Source organism: Mobula hypostoma, chromosome 8 (assembly GCF_963921235.1).
Source record: "Mobula hypostoma chromosome 8, sMobHyp1.1, whole genome shotgun sequence".
NCBI classification, from domain to species: Eukaryota; Metazoa; Chordata; class Chondrichthyes; order Myliobatiformes; family Myliobatidae; genus Mobula; species Mobula hypostoma.
In genome coordinates, this window is record NC_086104.1 from 94582785 (window position 1) to 94604347 (window position 21563).

At 41.9% G+C, this 21563-nt stretch overlaps 1 protein-coding gene across 4 annotated transcripts in view; it reads left to right on the plus strand.

Annotated features, from left to right (window-relative positions):
* LOC134350746 (cyclin-dependent kinase-like 4) overlaps positions 1-20315 on the plus strand; it is a 74694-nt gene extending 54379 nt beyond the window's left edge. For all 4 annotated transcript variants that reach the window (XM_063056378.1, XM_063056382.1, XM_063056380.1 and 1 more), the window contains 2 exons: positions 19725-19844; positions 19928-20315. In XM_063056378.1, coding sequence (XP_062912448.1) covers positions 19725-19844; positions 19928-20017 — 210 coding nt within the window. In that variant the 3' untranslated portion in view covers positions 20018-20315. The remainder of the gene's footprint in view (positions 1-19724; positions 19845-19927) is intronic.
* Positions 20316-21563: the final 1248 nt, after the last annotated feature.

The window sequence follows — 21563 nt, forward strand, 5'->3', positions numbered from 1 at the left end:
TTAGGCAGGGTTGTGACTGGAACTAAGAGATAGAGAAATATTGCAGACTCCCAAGGTTTCCTCTTGCATTAAAGGATCCATTCATTGATTGGTTGACAAGTATTGTTTTGTTTCCTTCTTTATTTTTTATTAAATATACTACTTTCTTTCTGTATTATTTATATAACCTTAATAAAGTAGTTTTCTACAACCTTTAGCAAGTATGTATATAGTGCCTCTTGACTGCGAATACCTTTTGCTACTGAATCAGAAAAGAAAAGGGTATAATAATTTTGTTATACAAGTCTATTTAAAATATCCTAATATTATTAGGCTGATTTATATATAGCTCCATGAAAGGGAAATTATGTTTTACAAATTCAATTCTTACTTTTCAGGCTGTAACTTTCAGGATGGATAAAGGAAAATTGAATGTATGAATTTCAAATTTTGCTACACAAAGTACAATCTTATAAAGTTAAGAGTGACATTTTAGCATGGAAGGAGGCTTGATTAAAGGTCACAAATGGGTGTCTAGAAACTAGTACAGCAGTGCGGATTTACTAGAATGGTGCAGTCTAGGTACCTATGACACAAAAAAAAGATTGTTTGGGCCTCAGAAACAGATCAGGAGATACACATTACTCCAGGATCAAAGATCACTTGTCATATACCTGGACTGGATGGGGGGGGGGTGTTGATTTGGGTGGGTCATTTGGGTTGATAAGAATGGATTGGTTGTAGAAAGATGGGTGATGTACTCATAAAGGGAGCAGTTGTGGTGATCTCTTGGGAAAAGATCAGAAACAGGAAAGTGGCAGTGTATTTGAGGAAAGGATTAGGAATGGAATGATTCACTGTATATTTGGGGGAAAGAATTGGAGTGAAATGGCTAACAATATGGAGAGGGACTGAGAGCAGGAGAATAATAGCTTTTTAGCAGGCAAGTTGGTAAGGGAGAAGGGCAGGGAGGAAATGTATCAGAAATGACAAAACATTGGCCCTCAGATAGGATTGTTTGGACCAAGCTGAGATTGCTTCCATGAATAATTTCAGTCCTGGGCTGAGAGAAAGATACAGATAAGTAATTGTAGGCCTATGGTAAAAAAAATTAAATTTATTCCTTGTTCTTTTCTGATACCACAGCAAGAGATATTTGCAAACAAAGGAAAATATGCATGTTAAAGATGATAAGAAATTACCTTAGAAACATAGAAACATAGAAAAATAGAAAACCTACAGCACAATACAGGCTCTCCCGGCACACAAAGCTGTGCTGAACATGTCCATACCTTAGAACTACCCATAGCCCTCTATTCTTCTAAGCTCCATGTAGCTATCCAGGAATCTCTTAAAAGACCCTCTCATTTCCACCTCCACCACCGCTGCCGGCAGCCCATTCCATGCACTCACCACTCTCTGCGTAAAAAACTTACCCCTGCCATCTCCTCTGTACCAACTTCCAAGCGCCTTAAAACTATGCCCTCTCGTGCTAACCATTTCAGCCCTGGGGAAAAGCCTCTGACTATCCACACGATCAATGCCTCTCCTTATCTTGTACACCTCTATCAAGTCACCTCTCATCCTCCATCGCACCAAGGAGAAAAGGCTGAGTTCACTCAACCTATTCTCTTAAGGCATGTTCCCCAATCCAGGCAACATCCTTGTAAATCTCCTCGGCACCCTTTCTATGGTTTCCACGTCCTTCCTATAGTGAGGCAACCAGAACTGAGCACAGTACTCCAAGTGGGGTCTGACCAGGGTCCTATATAGCTGCAACATTACCTCTCTGCTCTTAAACTCAATCCTACGGTTGATGAAGGCCAATGCCCCATATGCCTTCTTAGCCACAGAGTCAAGCTGCATAGCAGCTTTGAGTGTTCTATGGACTCAGACCCCAAGATCCCTCTGATCCTTCACACTGCCAAGAGTCTTACCATTAATACTATATTCTGCCATCATACTTGACCTACCAAATGAACCACCTCACACTTATCTGGGTTGAACTCCATCTGCCACTTCTCAGCCCAGTTTTGCATCCTATCAATGTCCCGCTGTAACCTCTGACAGCCCTCCACACTATCCACAACATACCCAACCTTTGTGTCATCAGCAAAATTACTAACCCATCCCCCCACTTCCTCATGCAGGTCATTTATAAAAATCACAATGAGTAGGGGTCCCAGAACAGATCCCTGAGGCACACCACTGGTCACCGACCTCCATGTAGAATATGACCTATCTACAACCACTCTTTGGCTTCTGTGGGCAAGCCATTTCTGGATCCACAAAGCAATTCCCCCTTGGATCCCATGCCTCCTTACTTTCTCAATAAGCCTTGCATGGGGTACCTTATCGAATGCCTTGCTGAAATCCATATACACTACATCTACTGCTCTACCTCCATCAACATGTTTAGTCACATCCTCAAAAAATTCGATCAGGCTCGTAAGGCACGACCTGCCTTTGAGAAAGCCATGCTGACTATTCCTAATCGTATTATGCCTCTCCAAATGTTCATAAATCCTGCCTCTCAGGTTCTTCTCCATCAACTTACCAACCACTGAAGTAAGACTCACTGGCCTGTAATTTCCTGGGCTATCTCCACTCCCTTTCTTGAATAAGGGAACAACATCTGCGACCCTCCAATCCTCCAATCCTCCGGAACCTCTCCCATCCTCATCGATGATGCAAAGATCATTGCCCTAGGCTCAACTATCTCCTCCCTCGCTTCCCAGAGTAATCTGGGGTACATCCCGTCCAGTCCCGGTGACTTATCCAACTTGATGCTTTCCAAAAGCTCCAGCACAGCCTCTTTCTTAATGTCTACATTCTCAAGCTTTTCAGTCCACTGCAAGTCATCCCTACAATCACCAAGATCCTTTCTTGTAGTGAATACTGAAGCAAAGTATTCATTAAGTACCTCCACTATTTCCTCCGGTTCCATACACACTTTTCCATTGTCACACTTGATTGGTCCTATTCTCTCACGTCTTATCCTCTTTCTCTTCACATACTTGTAGAATGCCTTGGGGTTTTCCTTAATCCTGTCTGCCAAGGCCTTCTCATGGCCCCTTCTGGCTCTCCTAATTTCATTCTTAAGCTCCTTCCTGCTAGCCTTATAATCTTCTAGATTCATATCATTACCTAGGTTTTTGAGCCTTTCATACGCTCTTCTTCTTGACTAGATTTAAAACAGTCTTTGTGCACCACGGATCTTGTACCCTACCATCCTTTCCATGTCTCATTGGAATGTACCTACTCAGAACCTCATGCAAATATCCCCTGAAAATTTGCCACATTTCTCCTGTACATTTCCCTGAGAACATCTGTTTCCAATTTGTGCTTCCAAGTTCCTGCCTGATAGCCTCATAGTTCCCCTTATTCCAATTAAACATTTCCCTAACTTGTCTGTTCCTATCCCTCTCCAATGCTATGATAAAGGAGATAGAATTGTGATCACTATCTCCAAAATGCTCTCCCACTGAGAGACCTGACACCTGACCAGGTTCGTTCTTTATTATAACCTTATTAGAGTTCTATAAAAAACAAAATACAGAATGAAAGAAAATTGGTTAATAAAGTAGTAAGAGAGACAAAAAATACTTATCAGCCAATCACTGAGCCATGCCAGAGGTAACTGCAAGTATATGACTACTTTTCCAGCCTCTCTCCCCATCTCGATAATCTCCAGCTCTTAGCACTAGCCGCGATCCAGCCTAAGAGAAAATCCCCCTCGCACAAAGAAATTGCCCCTTTTTGTAACTTTCAAGATTCTTTATTTCAATACTTTCTCAGACAAACGTATTTTTCACCATTATCTACTCTCAAGGTTATAGACTGGTACTCACACTAAGTTCTCAAAACATTCCCACATCCTATGTGAACTCTTTCCTTAGAAGGTCTTCTAGTTCAACATTATGCAAGTAAAACTAAGCTGTCCAAAGTGTATCTAACTTTGCCTCTGTCAGGACATCATAGCCAAGTCTCCCTAGAGCTCATCAGAAGGAATGACGCTGATTAGGTTTGGACTTTATTCCTTGAAGCACAGGAGACTGAGGGGTGATCATGATGTGTGTAAAATGATGGATATAAATAGAGTGAATGCTCACAATCTTTTTTCTTCCAGAGCTGGTGAATCAATATCTAGAGAGGATAGGTTTAAGATGAGGAAGAAAAGATCTAATTGGAATTTAAGGGGAAACTTATTCCATTGAGTGATGTGTATATAGAACAAACTGCCAGAGAAAGTAGTACAACTACAACATTTAATAGAAATTTGGACAGATACCTGGGCCAAACGCAGGCATTGGGACTAGCTTAGATGGGCATCTTGGTCAGTGTGGATGAGTTGGGCCTGTTCCTGAGCTAGGACTCACACTTTCTAGAATAAAAAGACTAAAAAGTGATCCTATTGAGAAGAGATTTTAAGTGCGTTTGACAGGTATGATGTTGAGAAGCCATTTACACTGGCTGGAGTGTCCTGAACTTAGTGGGTATAATCTAAGGAAAAAGGGCAGTCCATTTAGGAAAGGTAGAAAGGTATTTATTTATTTAGTCATTTCCTTGTGAATCTTTGGAATTCTCTATCCCAGAATACTATGTACACTTCATATTCAAATATATTCACTCAGACTGGTAAATTTTTGGAAACTAATATTTGGATTTTACATGTGGCAAACATATTCGAGAAAGTAATTTCTTGAGATTTTGGTTTCAAACTATTATTTTTTCCTTTGTGAAAATTAAAACTTAAAGCCTAGGATAGCAATGTTTCTCCTTGCCTACACAGGTCAAAGACTATTACCATGAAGGCATAACTAAAATATTTCAAAATTTTGTTCCTTCTTCTTTTCTGATGCAGCAAGAGTTATCCATAAACAAAGGATCACTGTACACGTGTGAAAGGTTATAAGAAATTACTTTATCAGAGTTATATAAAGAATAAAATACCAGAAAGAATGAAAATAATTAATAAAATAGTAAAAAAGGCAAAATAATACTTGGCAACCAATCACTAAGCCACTCCACACAATATACTGCCGGAGGGAACTACAGATGCCCAACAGCTTTTCCAGTCTCTCTCTCTCTCTCCCTCTCGATGTCCTTGTCTCTATCTCCAGTTGCTAGTGCTAATTGTAACCCGGCCTAAAAGAAGGTTCCCTACTTGCACAAAGAAATTATCTTTCAAGTTCTCTTCAGAAATCAAATATAATATTTACCCCAGTATTCTTGCAAACAATTTTTTCACCATTATCTGCACACAAGTCTGTAGACTGGTACTCGCAATAAGGCTTCAAAGTAATGTTGTGGACCTGTTCCTTGTACTTTCTTAAAACATTCCCACATCCAGACTAATCCAATTTTGTCTTACAAGCTTCCATTTTGTGTCATACATCTTAGCATATACAAAGGAGGAATTTTTCCCCCTTATATGCAACAGAGTAGGGAAGCAGAGAACACAATGTTTTACGGAGCTAGCAATCACTGATTGGGGTTCAATTCCCATCGCTGTCTGTAAGGAGTTAAGGTCTCCTCATGAACATAGAAAATTGCAGCACAGTACAGGCCCTTCAGCCCACAATGTTGTGCCGATCTTTTAACCTGCTCTGAGATCAATCCAACCCTTCCCTCCTTCATAACTCTCAATGTAACTATATGTTATGATTATGTGGTTCTGTCAGTGTTAGTCTTTGGTTTGTCCTGTTTTTCTGTGATAGCACTCCAGAGAAACATTGTATCATTTCTTAATGCATGCATGCATTTCTAAATGACAATAAACGAGGACTGAGTGTTCTCATAATCTAATTTTCTGTTCCCTGTAGTCTGGTATGAGAAGACAACATTACTGTTTAGTTCTCTCCCTTTGTGTCTTGTGCTTCTGTAACCTTGTTACACTTAATAAAATGATCGTAAGCAACAAGTTTATGTCTCATTCTTGCGTTCTGAAGAACCTTTGGATCACGAAAACATCAGGATCCAACAGAAGGGAATGTCACTTTGGTAGGGCTTCATTATAGACATCCCCCCCCCCCCCCCGCCCCCAGTAGCCAACAGGGACGTGAGGAGCAGAAGTGTCGAGAAATTGCACATCGTCGTGAGAACAGAAGGCTGGTGCGAGAAGGCTGGCGATTTCAATTGACTGGGCTATCTAGAATGCAAAGGGCCCAGATGGAATCTACTCAGGAAGAAGCAATACTGGACTTCCTCTTAGGAAACAGGCTAATTAAGTGAAGCACTTTGGGGCCAATGACCTCAATTCTACTAGTTTTTAAATCGTTATGGAAAAAGATAGGATATGTCCACAGGTTGAAGTCCTGAACTGGGGCAGCACTAACTTTGAAGGCCTTGGGCGTGATCTAGCTGGGGTCAACTGGGTGACTATCAAAATGTAAAGGAACATTTAGCAAATGAGAGGCTTTTGAAGGGTCATACCAGGAGTCCAGGAGCAGTATGTTCCTGTCAGGGTGAAGGGTAGACGTGTTGAGTTCAGCGAGCCCTGGATGAGATGAGATAGCAAGGCTTTAGCCAGGTAGAAGAAGGAAGCACGCATCACCTTTTAGCAGCTAGGTACAAATAGTCATAGTCATAGTCATAGAGAAAATACTTTATTGATCCTGGGGGAAATTGGTTTTCGTTACAGTTGCACCATAAATAATAAATAGTAATAGCACCATAAATAGTTAAATAGCGATATGTAAATTATGCCAGTAAATTACGAAATAAGTCCAGGACCAGCCTATTGGCTCAGGGTGTCTGACCCTCCAAGGGAGGAGTTGTAAAGTTTGATGGCCACAGGCAGGAATGACTTCCTATGACACTCTGTGCTGCATCTCGGTGGAATGAGTCTCTGGCTGAATGTACTCCTGTGCCCACCCAGTACATTATGTAGTGGATGGGAAACATTGTCCAAGATGGCATGCAACTTAGACAGCATCCTCTTTTCAGACACCACCGTCAGAGAGTCCAGTTCCATCCCCACAACATCACTGGCCTTACGAATGAGTTTGTTGATTCTGTTGGTGTCTGCTACCCTCACCCTGCTGCCCCAGCACACAACAGCAAACATGATCGCACTGGCCACAACAGACTCATAGAACATCCTCAGCATCGTTCGGCAGATGTTAAAGGACCTCAGTCTCCTCAGGAAATAGAGACGGCTCTGACCCTTCTTGTAGACAGCCTCAGTGTTCTTAGACCAGTCCAGTTTATTGTCAATTCGTATCCCCAGGTATTTGTAATCCTCCACCATGTCCACACTGACCCTCTGGATGGAAACGGGTCACCAGTACCTTAGCTCTCCTCAGGTCTACCACCAGCTCCTTAGTCTTTTTCACATTAAGCTGCAGATAATTCTTTGCAGTATGTCCTTTCTAAAATAAGGAGCCCAAAACTGCACACAATACTCCTAGTGTGGTCTCGCGAGTGCCTTATAGAGCCTCCACGTCACATCCCTGCTCTTGTATTCTATACCTCTAGAAATGAATGCCAACATTGCATTCACCTTCTTCACCACAGACTCAACCTGGAGGTTAACCTTTAGGGTATCCTGCACAAGGACTCCCAAGTCCCTTTGCATCTCTGAGTTTTGAATTCTCTCCCCATCTAAATAATAGTCTGCCTGTATATTTCTTCCACCAAAGTGCATGACTCTACACTTTACAACATTGTATTTCATTTGCCACTTCTTTGCCCATTCCCCTAAACTATCTAAGTCTCTCTGCAGGCTCTCTGTTTCCTCAACACTACCTGCTCTTCCACCTATCTTTGTATCATCGGCAAATTTAGCCACAAATCCATTAAGTCCAAATGATTGACATACATTGTAAAAAGCAGTGGTCCCAACACTGACCCCTGTGGAACTCCACTGGTAACCGGAGGCCAGCCAGAATAGGATCCATTTATTCCCACTCCCTGTTTTCTGCCAATCAGCCAATGCTCCACCCATGCTAGTAACTCCCCTGTAATTCCATGGGCTCTTATCTTGTTAAGCAACCTTATGTGCGGCACTTTGTCAAAGGCCTTCTGAAAATCCAAGTACACCACATCTACCACATCTCCTTTGTCTACCTTGCATGTAATTTCCTTAAAAAATTGCAGTAGGCTGGTCAGGCAGGATTTTCCTTTCCGGAAACCATGCTGGTTTTGGCCTATCTTGTTATCCCTAACAACCAATTCCAACAACTTCCCAACCACTGATGCCAGGCTAACAGGTCTATAGTTTCCTTTCTGTTGCCTCTCACCCTTCTTAAATAGCAGAGTAACATTTGAGATTTTCCAGTCAACTGGTACAATGCCAGAATCTATCGATTCTTGAAAGATCATTGTAATGCCTCCACAATCTCTCCAGCTACTTCCTTCAGAACCTGAAGGTGCATTCTATCAGGTCCAGGAAATTTATCCACCCTCAGACTATTAAGCTTCCTGAGCATCTTCTCAGTCATAATATTCACTGCACAAACTTCACTTCCCTGACACTCTTGAATGTCCGGTATACTGCAGATGTCTTCCACTTAAAGACTGATGCAAAATACACACTCAGTTCCCCTGCCATCTCTGCATCTCTCATTACAATATCTCCAGCGCCATTTTCTTTTGGTTCTATATCTACCCTCAACTCTCTTTATATTTACCCTTTATATACTTAAAAATGCTTTTATTATCTTCTTTGATATTAGTCGCCAGCTTCCTTTCATAATTCATCTTTTCCTTCTGCAAGTTTTTAAAAGCTTCCTGATCCTCTATCTTCTCACTAGCTTTGGTTTCCTTGTATGCCCTCTCTTTGGCTTTTACTTTGGCTCTGACTTCATTTGTCAGCCACGGTAGTGTCCTTTTTCCATTCAAAAATTTCTTCTTATTTGGAATATATCTGTCTTGCACTTCCCTCATTTTACACAGAAACTCCAGCCATTGCTGCTCTGCTGTCCTTCCTGCTAGCATCTTTTTCCAGTCAACCTTGGCCAGTTCCCCTCTCATGCCATTGTAATTTCCTTTATTCCACTGAAATACCGACACATTGGAATTTAATGTCACCTTCTCAAATTTCAAAGTGAATTCAATCATATTGTGATCACTGTTCCCTGAGGGTTCCTTAGCCTTAAGCTCTCTTATCACCTCCGGATCATTGCACAACACCCAATCCAGCACAGCCGATCCCCTAGTGGGCTCAACAACAAGCTGTTCTAAAAAGCCATCCCTCAGACATTCTACAAATTCTCTCTCTTGAGGTTCAGCACTGACCTGGATTTCCCAATCCACTTTCATGTTAAAGTCCCCAATGATTATCATGACATTGCCCTTCTGACAGACCTTTTCTATCTCCTGCTGTAATTTGTAATCCACATCCCGGCTGCTGTTTGGAGGCCTGTATACAACTGCCATTAGGGTCCTTTTACCCTTGCCATTTCTTAACTCAACCCATAGAGACTCTACATCTTCTGATCCTATGTCATCCCTTTCTAATGATTTAATATTATTTCTTCTCACTTTGGCACGTGAGACAGCCAGAGTCTGCAGTTTTTCTGTCTCACTTGCTTCTGTCTCTTTAGGAAATTCCAGACAGCTTCGATGATGTTGAGATCGGGGCTTACCATCTGCTGTGGAACCCCTCCTTTTTGCTGAAGATAGTTCTTTATGACCTTGGCTGCATGTTTGGGGTCAGTGTCCTGTGCAGAATGAAGTTGGGACTGATTAGATGCAGTCCCTCCCCATATGGTACTGTGTGATGGATGAGAATCTGTTTGTACCTCTCTGCACTTAGGATTCCACTAACTCTGATCAGATCATCAGCTCCATTTGCAGCCTCAAGCCCACAGGGAGCCCCCTCTGTGCTTCACTGTTGACTGAAGACACTCACCTATGTAGCGCTCTCCAGCTCCTCTACAAACTGCCTCCTGCTTGAGGCAAAAGTTTCAAACTTTGACTTGTCAGTCCAGAGCACTCGCTACCATTGTTCAGCCCCCCAGACCTTGTCTTTTTGTGAGCAGATGAATCTCTCGGCTTTGTTCCCACTTTGGATGTATGGCCTTTTTTGGCAGCAGCTCTTCCACTAAAACCCCTTCTGACAAGATTTCTCCAGGCTGTAGAGGGACAGAGTGGAGTGGTTTTTTTTGAGTGCACATACAAAACGCAGAAAACCTGGGTAACATTCTTCGGGCACAGCGGCAGACTCCTCCCTCTCTGGTGATGCAGCAGAGTGATCCTCGGCAATCAAAGGGCAGGCAACTGGTGCTCACCCTCTGCACTCGCCTCAAAAATGTGAGCATTGCGAGCAGTTTTGAGCTCCTTGTCTAAGAAAAGGTGTGCTGGCATTGGAGAAGGTCCAGAGGAAGATTAGGAGAATGATCCTGGGGATGAAGGGGTTAACATATGAGGAGTGTTTGATGGCTCTGGGCCTGTACTCACTGGAGCTTAGAAGAATGGGGGGGGATCTCATTGAAAGCTATCGAATGATGAAAGGCCTAGATAGAGTGGATGTGGAGAGGATGTTTCCAGCAGTGGGGGAGTGGAGGACCAGAGGGAACAGCCTTAAAATACAAGGATTCTCCTTTAGAACAGAGGTAAGGAGGAACTTCTTTAGCCAGAAGGTGGTGAATCTGTGGAATTCATTGTCACAGACAGCTGCGAAGGCCATGTCATTGGGTCTATTTAGAGTGGAGATTGATAGGCTCTTGATTAGTCAGGGCATCAAAGGATACGAGGAGAAGGCAGGAGAACGGGGTTGAGAGGGATAGTAAATTAGCTGTGATGGAATGGTAGAGCAGACTGGATGGGCCAAATGGCCTAAATCTGCTCCTATGCCATGACCTTAAATTATTCAGCATGGTAACCATATCTCCACGTTATGTTGACCAATAACATCAAAGCACATATGATTGATAAGTAGGAACAGTTGCTGAAAGGTGTGGGAAGAGAGAGGTAGTTCATTCTGCTATCTGTAGGAATGAATGTATCTGCATACGCTGGACTTTCGAATGTGTTAATATTATGAGAGCTCTTCCGTATGAAGATGGGCACACGAAAGCCATGTTGGGCACACGAAAACCATGATGGGCACACAAAGATAATGATAGGCACACGGAAACCATGATGGGCACACGGAAACCATGTTGGGTACAGGGAAAACCATGTTGGGCACACGGAAACCATGATGGGCACACAAAAACCATGATGGGCACACGGAAACCATGTTGGGCACACAAAGACCATGATAGGCACACGAAAACCATGATGGGCACACGAAGACCATGATGGGCACATGGAAACCATGATGGGCACACGGAAACCATGTTGGGTACAGGGAAAACCATGTTGGGCACACGGAAACCATGATGGGCACATAAAAACCATGATGGGCACACGGAATCCATGATGGGCACACAAAAACCCGAGGACAGCCTACATAACACTTGCAGCAGTTCTGCCTTCCGCTAAGAAGGATGGCAGCCGAATATCTCTGACCCCTCCCACGTCCCAGCAACCAAGTATCCAACCCATCGAATTCTGCCACAATTGATTGAGATTAGTGTTTTTAGCATCATGTGTCATTCAATGGTTTCTCAAGTCTGAGTACAAAAGTTTAAACAGAAATAGCATATCAGATATATTTGTATACAGCTCAAGAGTATCAATCCCAAAACTGGGTTCCGAACTCAAAGCGTCAGTCACTGCAAATTGACCTCACATTGGCTTATCATCAAAGACATGACTCACTTCAAAAATAATACATCCTCTCAGTGGCCACTTTATTAGGTACTCCAACTTGTTAATGTAAATACCTAATCAGCCAGTCACGTGGCAGCAGCTCAATGCATAAAAGCATGCCGACATGGTCAAGAGGTTCAGTTATAACCATATAACATATAACCATATAACAATTACAGCACGGAAACAGGCCATGTTGGCCCTTCTAGTCTGTGCCAAACTCTTACTCTCACCTAGTCCCATAACCTGCACTCAGCCCATAACCCTCCATTCCTTTCCTGTCCATATACCTATCCAATCTTTTTTAAGTGACAAAATCGAACCTGCCTCTACCACTTCTACTGGAAGCTCGTTCCACACAGCTACCACTCTCTGAGTAAAGAAGTTCCCCCTCATGCTACCCCTAAACTTTTGCCCTTTAACTCTCAACTCATGTCCTCTTGTTTGAATCTCCCCTTCTCTCAATGGAAAACATCAACTCTATCTATCGTCCTCATAATTTTAAATACCTCTATCAATTCCCCCCTCAACCTTCTACGCTCCAAAGAATAAAGACCTAACTTGTTCAACCCTTCTCTGTAACTTAGGTGCTGAAACCCAGGGAACGTTCTAGTAGATCTCCTCTGTACTCTCTATTTTGTTGACATCCTTCCTATAATTCGGTGACCAGAACTATACACAATACTCCAAATTTGGCCTCACCAATGCCTTGTACAATTTTAACATGACATCCCAACTTTTATACTCAATGCTCTGATTAATAAAGGCCAGCATACCAAAAGCTTTCTTCACCACCCTATCCACATGAGATTCCACCTTCAGGGAACTATGCACCATTATTCCTAGATCCCTCTGTTTTACTGCATTCCACAATGCCCTACCATTTACCATGTATGTCCTATTTTGATTAGTCCTACCAAAATATAGCACCTCACATTTATCAGCATTAAACTCCATCTGCCATCTTTCAGCCCACTCTTCTAATTGGCCCAAATCTCTCTGCAAGCTTTGAAAACTTACTTGATTATCCATAACGCCACCTATCTTAGTATCATCTGCATACTTACTAATCCAATTTACCACCCCATCATCTAGATCATTAATGTCTATGACAAACAGTTGTTGTTCAGACCAAACATCCAAATAGGTAAGAAATTGGATCTAAGTGACTTTGACCGTGGAATGATTGTTGGTGCCAGACGGGGTGGTTTGAGTATCTCAGAAACTGCTGCTGTCCTGAGATTTTCATGCATAACAGTCTCTAGAGTTTACAGAGAATGGTGTGAGAAACAAAACATCCAGTGAGCGGCCATTCTGTGGGTGAAAACACCTTATTAATGAGAGAGGTCAGAGGAGGATGGCAAGACTGGTTCAAGCTGACAGGAAGGTGACAGTAACTTAAATAACCAGTCGTTACAACAGAAGAGTTTATTAATTATACCATATTAATTAACTCAAATCAGATGACAATAGCGGGCAAAAGAACCCCACCTTTTCTCGAGATCAAATCGAGGATCAAAAGTTCAACTTCTGATTTTCTCCAAACTAAGACGTAACATCACCTGAGAGAACCATTGTATCGAAATAGGAGCAGAAACATCTTTCCATTTCAGCAAAATAGCCCTTCTGGCCAATAACGTGACAAATGCAATTACATGTTGGTCTGATATAGAAATACCATGAATATATTGAGGAATTATACCGAACAAAACTGTCAATTTATTAGGTTGTAAATTAATTTGTAAAACTTTAGGAATTGTAGAAAAGATAGATTTCCAAAAATGTTTCAATACAGAACACGACCAAAACATATGTGTCAATGTAGCTGTCTCGGTTTTACATCTATCACACTGACTATCAACATTAGGAGACATTTTAGACAGTCTCTCCTTTGTCAAATAGTAACGATGTACAATTTTAAATTGAATTAAAGAGTGACTGGCACAAATCAAAGACGAGTTAACCAACTTCAAAATTCGCAACCAATCCTCTGTTATCAAGGTCATGTTAAGTTCTCTCTCCCAATCTTGCTTAATCTTAAGTGAAGGGTAATTGTGCTGTTGTAATAGTAAATTATAAATTTTCCCAATAAAACCTTTCACTAAAGGATTCATTTTTAAATAAATAATTTCAATAAATTAAACTAAGAAGGTTAAATTTCTGTGATTAAAAAAATTACGAAACTAGTACCAAATTTGTAATGCAAACAACAGGAATTCTGCAGATGCTGGAAGTTCAAGCAACACACATCAAAGTTGCTGGTGAACGCAGCAGGCCAGACAGCATCTCTAGGAAGAGGGACAGTCGACGTTTTGGGCCGAGACCCTTCGTCAGGACTAACTGAAGGAAGAGTGAGTAAGAGATTTGAAAGTGGGAGGGGGAGGGGGAGATCCAAAATGATAGGAGAAGACAGGAGGGGGAGGGATGGAGCCAAGAGCTGGACAGGTGATTGGCAAAGGGGATACGAGAGGATCATGGGACAGGAGGTCCGGGAAGAAAGACAAAGGGGGGGGGGAACCCAGAGGATGGGCAAGGGACAGAGGGAGAAAAAGGAGAGTGAGAGAAAGAATGTGTGTATAAAAACAAATAATGGATGGGGTACGAGGGGGAGGTGGAGCATTAACGGAATTTAGAGAAGTCGATGCTTTGCTGAACACCTACGCTCTGTCCGCCAGAGAAAGCAGGATCTCCCAGTGGCCACACATTTTAATTCCACATCTCATTCCCATTCTGACATGTCTATCCACGGCCTCCTCTACTGTAAAGATAAAGCCACACTCAGGTTGGAGGAACAACACCTTATATTTCGTCTGGGTAGCCTCCAACCTGATGGCATGAACATCGACTTCTCTAACTTCCGCTAATGCCCCACCTCTCCCTCGTACCCCATCCGTTATTTATTTTTATACACACATTCTTTCTCTCACTCTCCTTTTTCTCCCTCTGTCCCTCTGACTATACCCCTTGCCCATCCTCTTGGTTCCCCCCGCCCCCTTGTCTTTCTCCTCGGACCTCCCGTCCCATGATCCTCTCATATCCCCTTTGCCAATCACCTGTCCAGCTCTTGGCTCCATCCCTCCCCCTCCTGTCTTCTCCTATCATTTCGGATCTCCCCCTCCCCCTCCCACTTTCAAATCTCTTACTCACTCTACCTTCAGTTAGTCCTGACGAAGGGTCCCGGCCTGAAACGTCGACTGTACCTCTTCCTAGAGATGCTGCCTGGCCTGCTGCGTTCACCAGCAACTTTTATGTGTGTGACCAAATTTGTAATGACTGCTTAATCATAGGATATAAATTTAGATTAGAAATCTTGGCCAGTTGTACAGGTAAAGAAGCTCCTAATAACGAGGTTAAGTAAAATTGTTTCACAGCTTTCATTTCATCAGCTCAAGGTTGTCATTCATTTTTATAAGCCCAATAGAACCAGGAACACATATAACATATACTAACAGCCCAATCGTACATTCTTAAATTAGACAGAGCAAGACCCCCATCCTTTTTTAATTTTTGTAAACAATATTTTCCAATTCTTGGCCTTTTATTATTCCAAACAAAAGATAAAATAATAGAATCAACCTGATCAAAAACATCTTAGTTAAAAAAATAGGAATATTTTGAAATACATATAAAATTTTTGGTAAAGTCATCATTTTAACTGCATGAATTCGGCCAGCTATTGAAAGTGTAAGTGGATTCCATCTACAAAATAATTGCTTCATAAAATCCACTAAAGGAACCAAATTAGCTTTCTAAATGTCTCTGTGATTTTTAGTGATAATAATACCTAAATATTTAAAAGAGTGCGTAACTTTAAAAGGAATGTCATCATATATAGAAGCAGAATCATTTAGAGGAAATAATTCACTTTTATGAAGGTTTAGTTTATATCCTGAAAACTTTCCAAATTCATTTAATAATTTCAATAAACTAGGAATGGATTCTTCAGGATTCGAAACATAAACTAAGAGATCATCAGCATAAAGGGAGATCTTATGAATAGGCCCATTTATGGAAATTCCATGGATGTCTTTAGCTTCACGAAGTGGAATGGCCAAGGGTTCCAACACCAAATTAAATAACAGGCGACTTATTGGACATCCTTGTCTCGTACCCCGCGAAAGTCGTAGAAAAGGAGATCTGCAATTATTAGTAATAATAGTAGCAATAGAGCTTTTATATATCATTCTAATCCATTTATTAAAATTAGTACCAAAGTTGAATTTCTCTATAACGTTAAATAAGTATTTCCATTCAACTCTATCAAATGCCTTTTCAGCATCAAGAGAAACAACACATTGGGGAGTCTTAGAAAAGGATGAGTATATAATACTTAACAGTCTCTGAGTATTAGAGAAGGAATAACAGCCCTTTACAAAACCTGTTTGGTCCTGAGTGATAAACTTAGCTGGAATATTCTCCAGTCAATTAGCCATTATTTTTGAAAGAATTTTAGCATCCACATTTAATAATGAAATAGGTCTATATGAAGCACAGTCAGTAAGGTCTTTATCTTTCTTAAGATCAAAGAAATAGAAGCTTCATATAATGTGGGATGTAACTCTCCTAACAAAAAAGAATCTTTAAGTGTTTCCAACATATATGGAGAAAGCACTTTTTCAAATTTTTTATAAAATCCTACAGAATAACCATCCAATCCAGGAGCTTTACCAGATTGCATTGAAAGAATAGCTTTCTGAATTTGTTTTTCAGTAATAGGAGTATCAAGAGTTTGTTGATCTTCAACAGATATTCTAGGAAAATCAATCTTTTGTAAAAAGGCATTCATTTCAGAAGGATTAGCTGGAAACTGAGATTTATAAAGTTCAATGTAAAAGTCTTGAAAAATTTTATTAATGTCTTCATAATTACAAGCTAAACTACAGTCTCCTTTACAAATTTTTAAAATTTGTCTTTTAGCTCTAGCTGCCTTTAATTGGGATGCTAGTAGCTTATTATTTTTTATCTCCAAGCATATAAAATTGACTTTTCAATTTCAGCAAATTTCTTTCAATGGAATAAGTTAATAGCAAATTATATTGTGATTGAAGTTCAACCCTTTGTTTAAATAAATCAATGTTAGGAGAGATTGCATAAATATTATCCAAGTCTTTACTTTTTTTGAAACCTTATCTAACTCTATTTGTGTCTGTTTCTTAAGCTTAGCTAAATAGGAGATTATCTGACCTCACAAATATGCTTTAAATGTATCCCATATATCCTTTTATGATACACTTGCACTCGAAGGAGTGTAACAAAGGTTCACTGGGCTGGTTCCAGGCATGACGGATTACCACATGAGGGATGTAGAGATTTGGCCTGGGCTCTCTGCACTGAGAAGAAAACATAGAAACATGGAAAACCTACAGCACAATACAGGCCCTTCGGCCCACAATGCTGTGCCGAACATGTACTTACTTTAGAAATTACCTGGGGTTACCCATATCATTCTATTTTTCTAAGCTCCATGTACCTATCCAAAAGTTTCTTAAAAGACTCTATCGTGTCGACCTCCACCACCATTCCCGGCAGCCCATTCCAGGTATTCACCACTCTCTGCATAAAAAACTTACCCCTGACATCTCCTTGGTACCTGCTTCCAAGCACCTTAAAACTACGCCCCCTCTTGTTAGCCATTTTAGCCCTGGAAAAAGCCTCTGGCAATCCACATGATCAATTCCCCTCACCGTCTTATACACCTCTATCAGGTCGCCTCTCATCCTCCGTCACTCCAAGGAGAAAAGGCCAAGTTCACTCAACCTATTCTCATAAGGTACTCCCTCCAATTCAGGCAACATCCTTATAAATCTTCTCTGCACTCTCTCTATAGCATCCACATCCTTCTGTAGTGAGGTGACCAGAACTGAACACAGTACTCCAAGTGGGGTCTGACCAAGAATAATTAGACATTTGCATTAAGCAGCAGGTGAACCTAATAAAGTGGCCAGGGTAAAAGACCTCTGGTGTGTGGGTGAACGGTCGGATCTACAGAGAGTTTCTGTTCTCTGTCTCTCTACGCATCTATAAAGTGAGAATACTGTGTGAATGCTTATTGATGAAGGGCTGTAATTGAACACCTTGCTGGGTCACTCCCCAGGGGACACCAAGTGTGGGGCTGAGCTCCATGCAAACTGGGTAACATCAGAACGAAGGATTCCTGATAAGCTACGTGGGAAGTTCTTCTTCCCCTCTGGCACAGAGACTGCTAGCCTTGGATCGCAGAATTAGTAAGCATGATAGGAGAAGATAGGAGAGGGAGGGATGAAGGTAAGAGCTGGGAAGTTGATTGGCAAAAGGGATACAAAGCTGGAGAAGGGGGAGTATCATAAGACAGAAGCCCTCGGAAGAAAGAAAGGGGGAGGAGAGCACCAGGGGAAGATGGAGAATAGGCAAGAAGTTATTGTGAGACGGAAAGAGAGAAGAAAAAAAAAATTAAATTAGGGATGGGGTAAGAAGGGGCGGAAGGGCATTAACGTAAGTTAGAGAAATTGATGGAATCATATCTGATTAGAGATGTGAGTAACTTGATTCAAAGTAAAACACACACACAAACCACTCCTATTTGCTGTAAGAAACCATTTAATTATCTCTTATCTTGAAAATGCCCAAATATCACCTGCGTAATGTTTAATCAAATAGAGAATCATCGTCACACCCCTGATTTGAGATGGTATAAGAACAGGGGAGCCAGTAGCTCCTCTGTCTGTTCATTGATCGAGACAGAGAGATCATGGCTGCCTGGCAGTTGGCATTCGCTCTCTTCTCTGTCACTCTTCTGTCTGTCTGTGCTGAGACCAAGCACCAAGTTCAAGAGATACAGCAACTTGCTCAAACTCAGCAGGTCAAGCCATTGCTTCTGAAGGTTGATACAAGCGACGTTAATTTCCAGAAGATAGCAAATTTCGCCGTGGAAAAGTTCAGCTCCGAGCAAGGCTCTCTGTACAAGATCTTGCAGTATGTGAATGCCAAGGCACAGGTAATGTCTACAGAACTTACTTTATCCACAAACTCAATCAAAGCTGTTTGACTCAAAAGGCACTATTTCCTGCTGAGGGAGGAACAGTTGAGTATTGGTTCATGCGACGTTATTACAGCGCTAGGGACTTGGGCTGAGTTCTGCCGCTGTCTGTAAGGTTCTCCCCGTGACCACGTGGGTTTCCGCCCTGTGACCCGGTTTCCTCCCACAGAACAAAGACATACTGGGTCAGGAGGCGAATTGGTCACATGGGTAAGTCAAACCAGAGGATGTAGATTACAGGTAAGAGGTAAGAGATTTAGGAGGGAGTTCAGGGGGGACCTCCTTCACCCAGAGAATGGTGAGTACCTGGAATATACTGCTTGAAAGAGAGTGATGCATGCAGTCCGTTCCCTGCTCTGGAACAGGGAATGGACAAGCACTTGCATAAAAGTGCATGAGGTTACTGTGGATGGGCCGAGCAGCCTGTTTCCATTCATTATGAGCCGTTCAGGGATGCATTAACTCTGGGTGTAGTCATGGCAAGGGATGTGGGGAAGAGCCACAGTTCAGACCCTGGAATCACTTTGTAATAAATGGTTAGGATCTGTGATAAACCCCATGAACTATTTGCTCTACGGTTGTACAGAAGTAATAATTGATATGCTGCTATTAAATGATTGGAATAATTAAATAATTATCCAGCTGCTGCCCAGACCCGTGGAGTCCCTCCTGCATTCTGTGTGTGTTGCTCTGGATTTCCAGCATCTGCAGAATCTCTTGTGACTTGTGATAGAAATGCTGAGGACTGTGTGCTGTGTTACACAGCTCTGAAGTTTGGATGAACGGAGAACATGTTTTGAAATGTAAGTAGGAACTGGAGTGTGGAGTTGCTATGACAGGTGATCCAGCCAAAGGTACGAACTCTGGCAGAAGCAAGGAAAACGTAAAAAGCACAGCCTTTGCACTGTGGGCTTTACCTGGGTCAGAGCTCCTGGCAGATGAGAGGAAAATGTTACCTTTATTTCAGGATGAAGGGAGTACTTGACACTTGACACAGAAGCATAAATTGGTTTTGTTCTTGCTCTAGGTGCTTGAGGGAGTTATCTACGTTATGGATGTCTTGATTGGGAAGACTGATTGTCCAGCTGCTAGAGCTGGGACAAAAGCAGAAGACTGCGAAGTCCTTCTAGGCACTGCCGCATCCAAGGTAAAACTATGTCTTCTCCGCAGATTATAATATTTTAGGTAAATGAATGATTGTCATACTTAAGTGCTTTATTTACTTCCTAGTTCTTCCTGTGCCACGATCTGCTATGGTCCGTTCCTCCTTTTGAAGAGCAAACGCTTCTGAAACAAAACTGTGTGGAACTTAAGTTGTAACGCTTCCGGCCCGCAAGAACACCGCCTGGAATGAAAGGAAAAGTCTGAGTCCATGTCTCGTGATCTTTTCTGTAGTTGTATCAATAGTAATGCAATTACTTTTTACCTGATTGTACAATGAATCACTGGATTAAATAAACCAAGTGTCCTGATGCTTTGGCAATCGTAGTAAAATTGAATGCTTTAAGGAGTCAATTCATTGTGTGGGTGTAGTTTAAAAGCCTTGCCCCACCTCACAAACAGCTCCTACATTTTTCTGATGCATGCGATTCCCGGCTGTTGCACTATAATGTACCATATTATTCCATCACTCCATTCACTCAGGCATGCATCCAGTTGTAGATTAATTTTAATAAAATTCTTGTTTACTCACTCAATAACTTTCATACATGTCTTGACACAGTTTTGCATTTATCGAACGTTTGGTACATTCTAGCTTTGACTCGTCATCCAGCCAGTGCCTGCTTCTCTCAAGGTACAGGACATCACGAGGGGGTTCTGTTTTAACAGATATTCATAAGCGAGAAAAGAAAGATTCAAATGTTCAAACGTTAATTTATTATCAAAGTATACAACTCTGAAATTCTTCTTCTGCGAGTAGCCATGAAACCAAGAAAGAAAAGAACGGCAGCACGATCATCGCCCCCCAAATCCCCCCTCCCCATACAAAAAACAAACAAAAACGGCAGCACGATCATCGCCCCCCAAATCCCCCCTCCCCGTACAAAAAACAAACAAAAACGGAACAGGCACATCGCCCCCCAAATCCCCCCTCCCCGTACAAAAAACAAACAAAAACGGAACAGGCACATCGACCCCCAAATCCCCCCTCCCAATACAAAAAACAAACAAAAACGGAACAGGCACATTGACCCCCAAATCCCCCCTCCCCGTAGAAAAGAACAAATGTAACCCCTGGGAAGGGTCTCACTGCTAACGTACTGGTCTTTCTGGAGAAGCAGTGTTTGGGTTTTGGTTAGAGATACAGCGTAACGGGTGCTTTGGAATGTGAGCTGGGTCTTTGTCCAGCGGGTGATGAAGAGTGAAGATGCCGGAGAGAACCGGTGGTATGATTCGACCCGGTGGGGGACAGAGATTTGACGGAAAAGGTGCCAAAGTCGATTGAGGATCAGTGAATATTACTTTTTAAAAGAGTTGAACTCCAACTTGGGCACATTTAACCGTTTAATTATAATGGGACCCTTTTTTTTGTTTTTTTTTTCCTTTTCTTTACTATCCCTTTAGTTAAAATTTATAAATATAATTCCTTTAATCCCGTGCAGTGTGCTGTCTGTTATTTCTTGGCACTGAGTTGTGACAGGGTAGCAAATTACACAGCATCCACACAAACCGGGGTTTGAGGTGGGAGAGCCGTCTCAATGTCACGGGTTTGGTAGGACCGGGGAGTATTCCCCAGATCTACACAGCCAAGGAAACGAGTGGGATTTCATTTGCGGCCGTATAGCCTCGGATGGATTTCACTGGATGCTGTGTGATTGCCCTGAGCATTGATCCAGTGGGTTGTGTGTTAAACTATTGTCCGGTA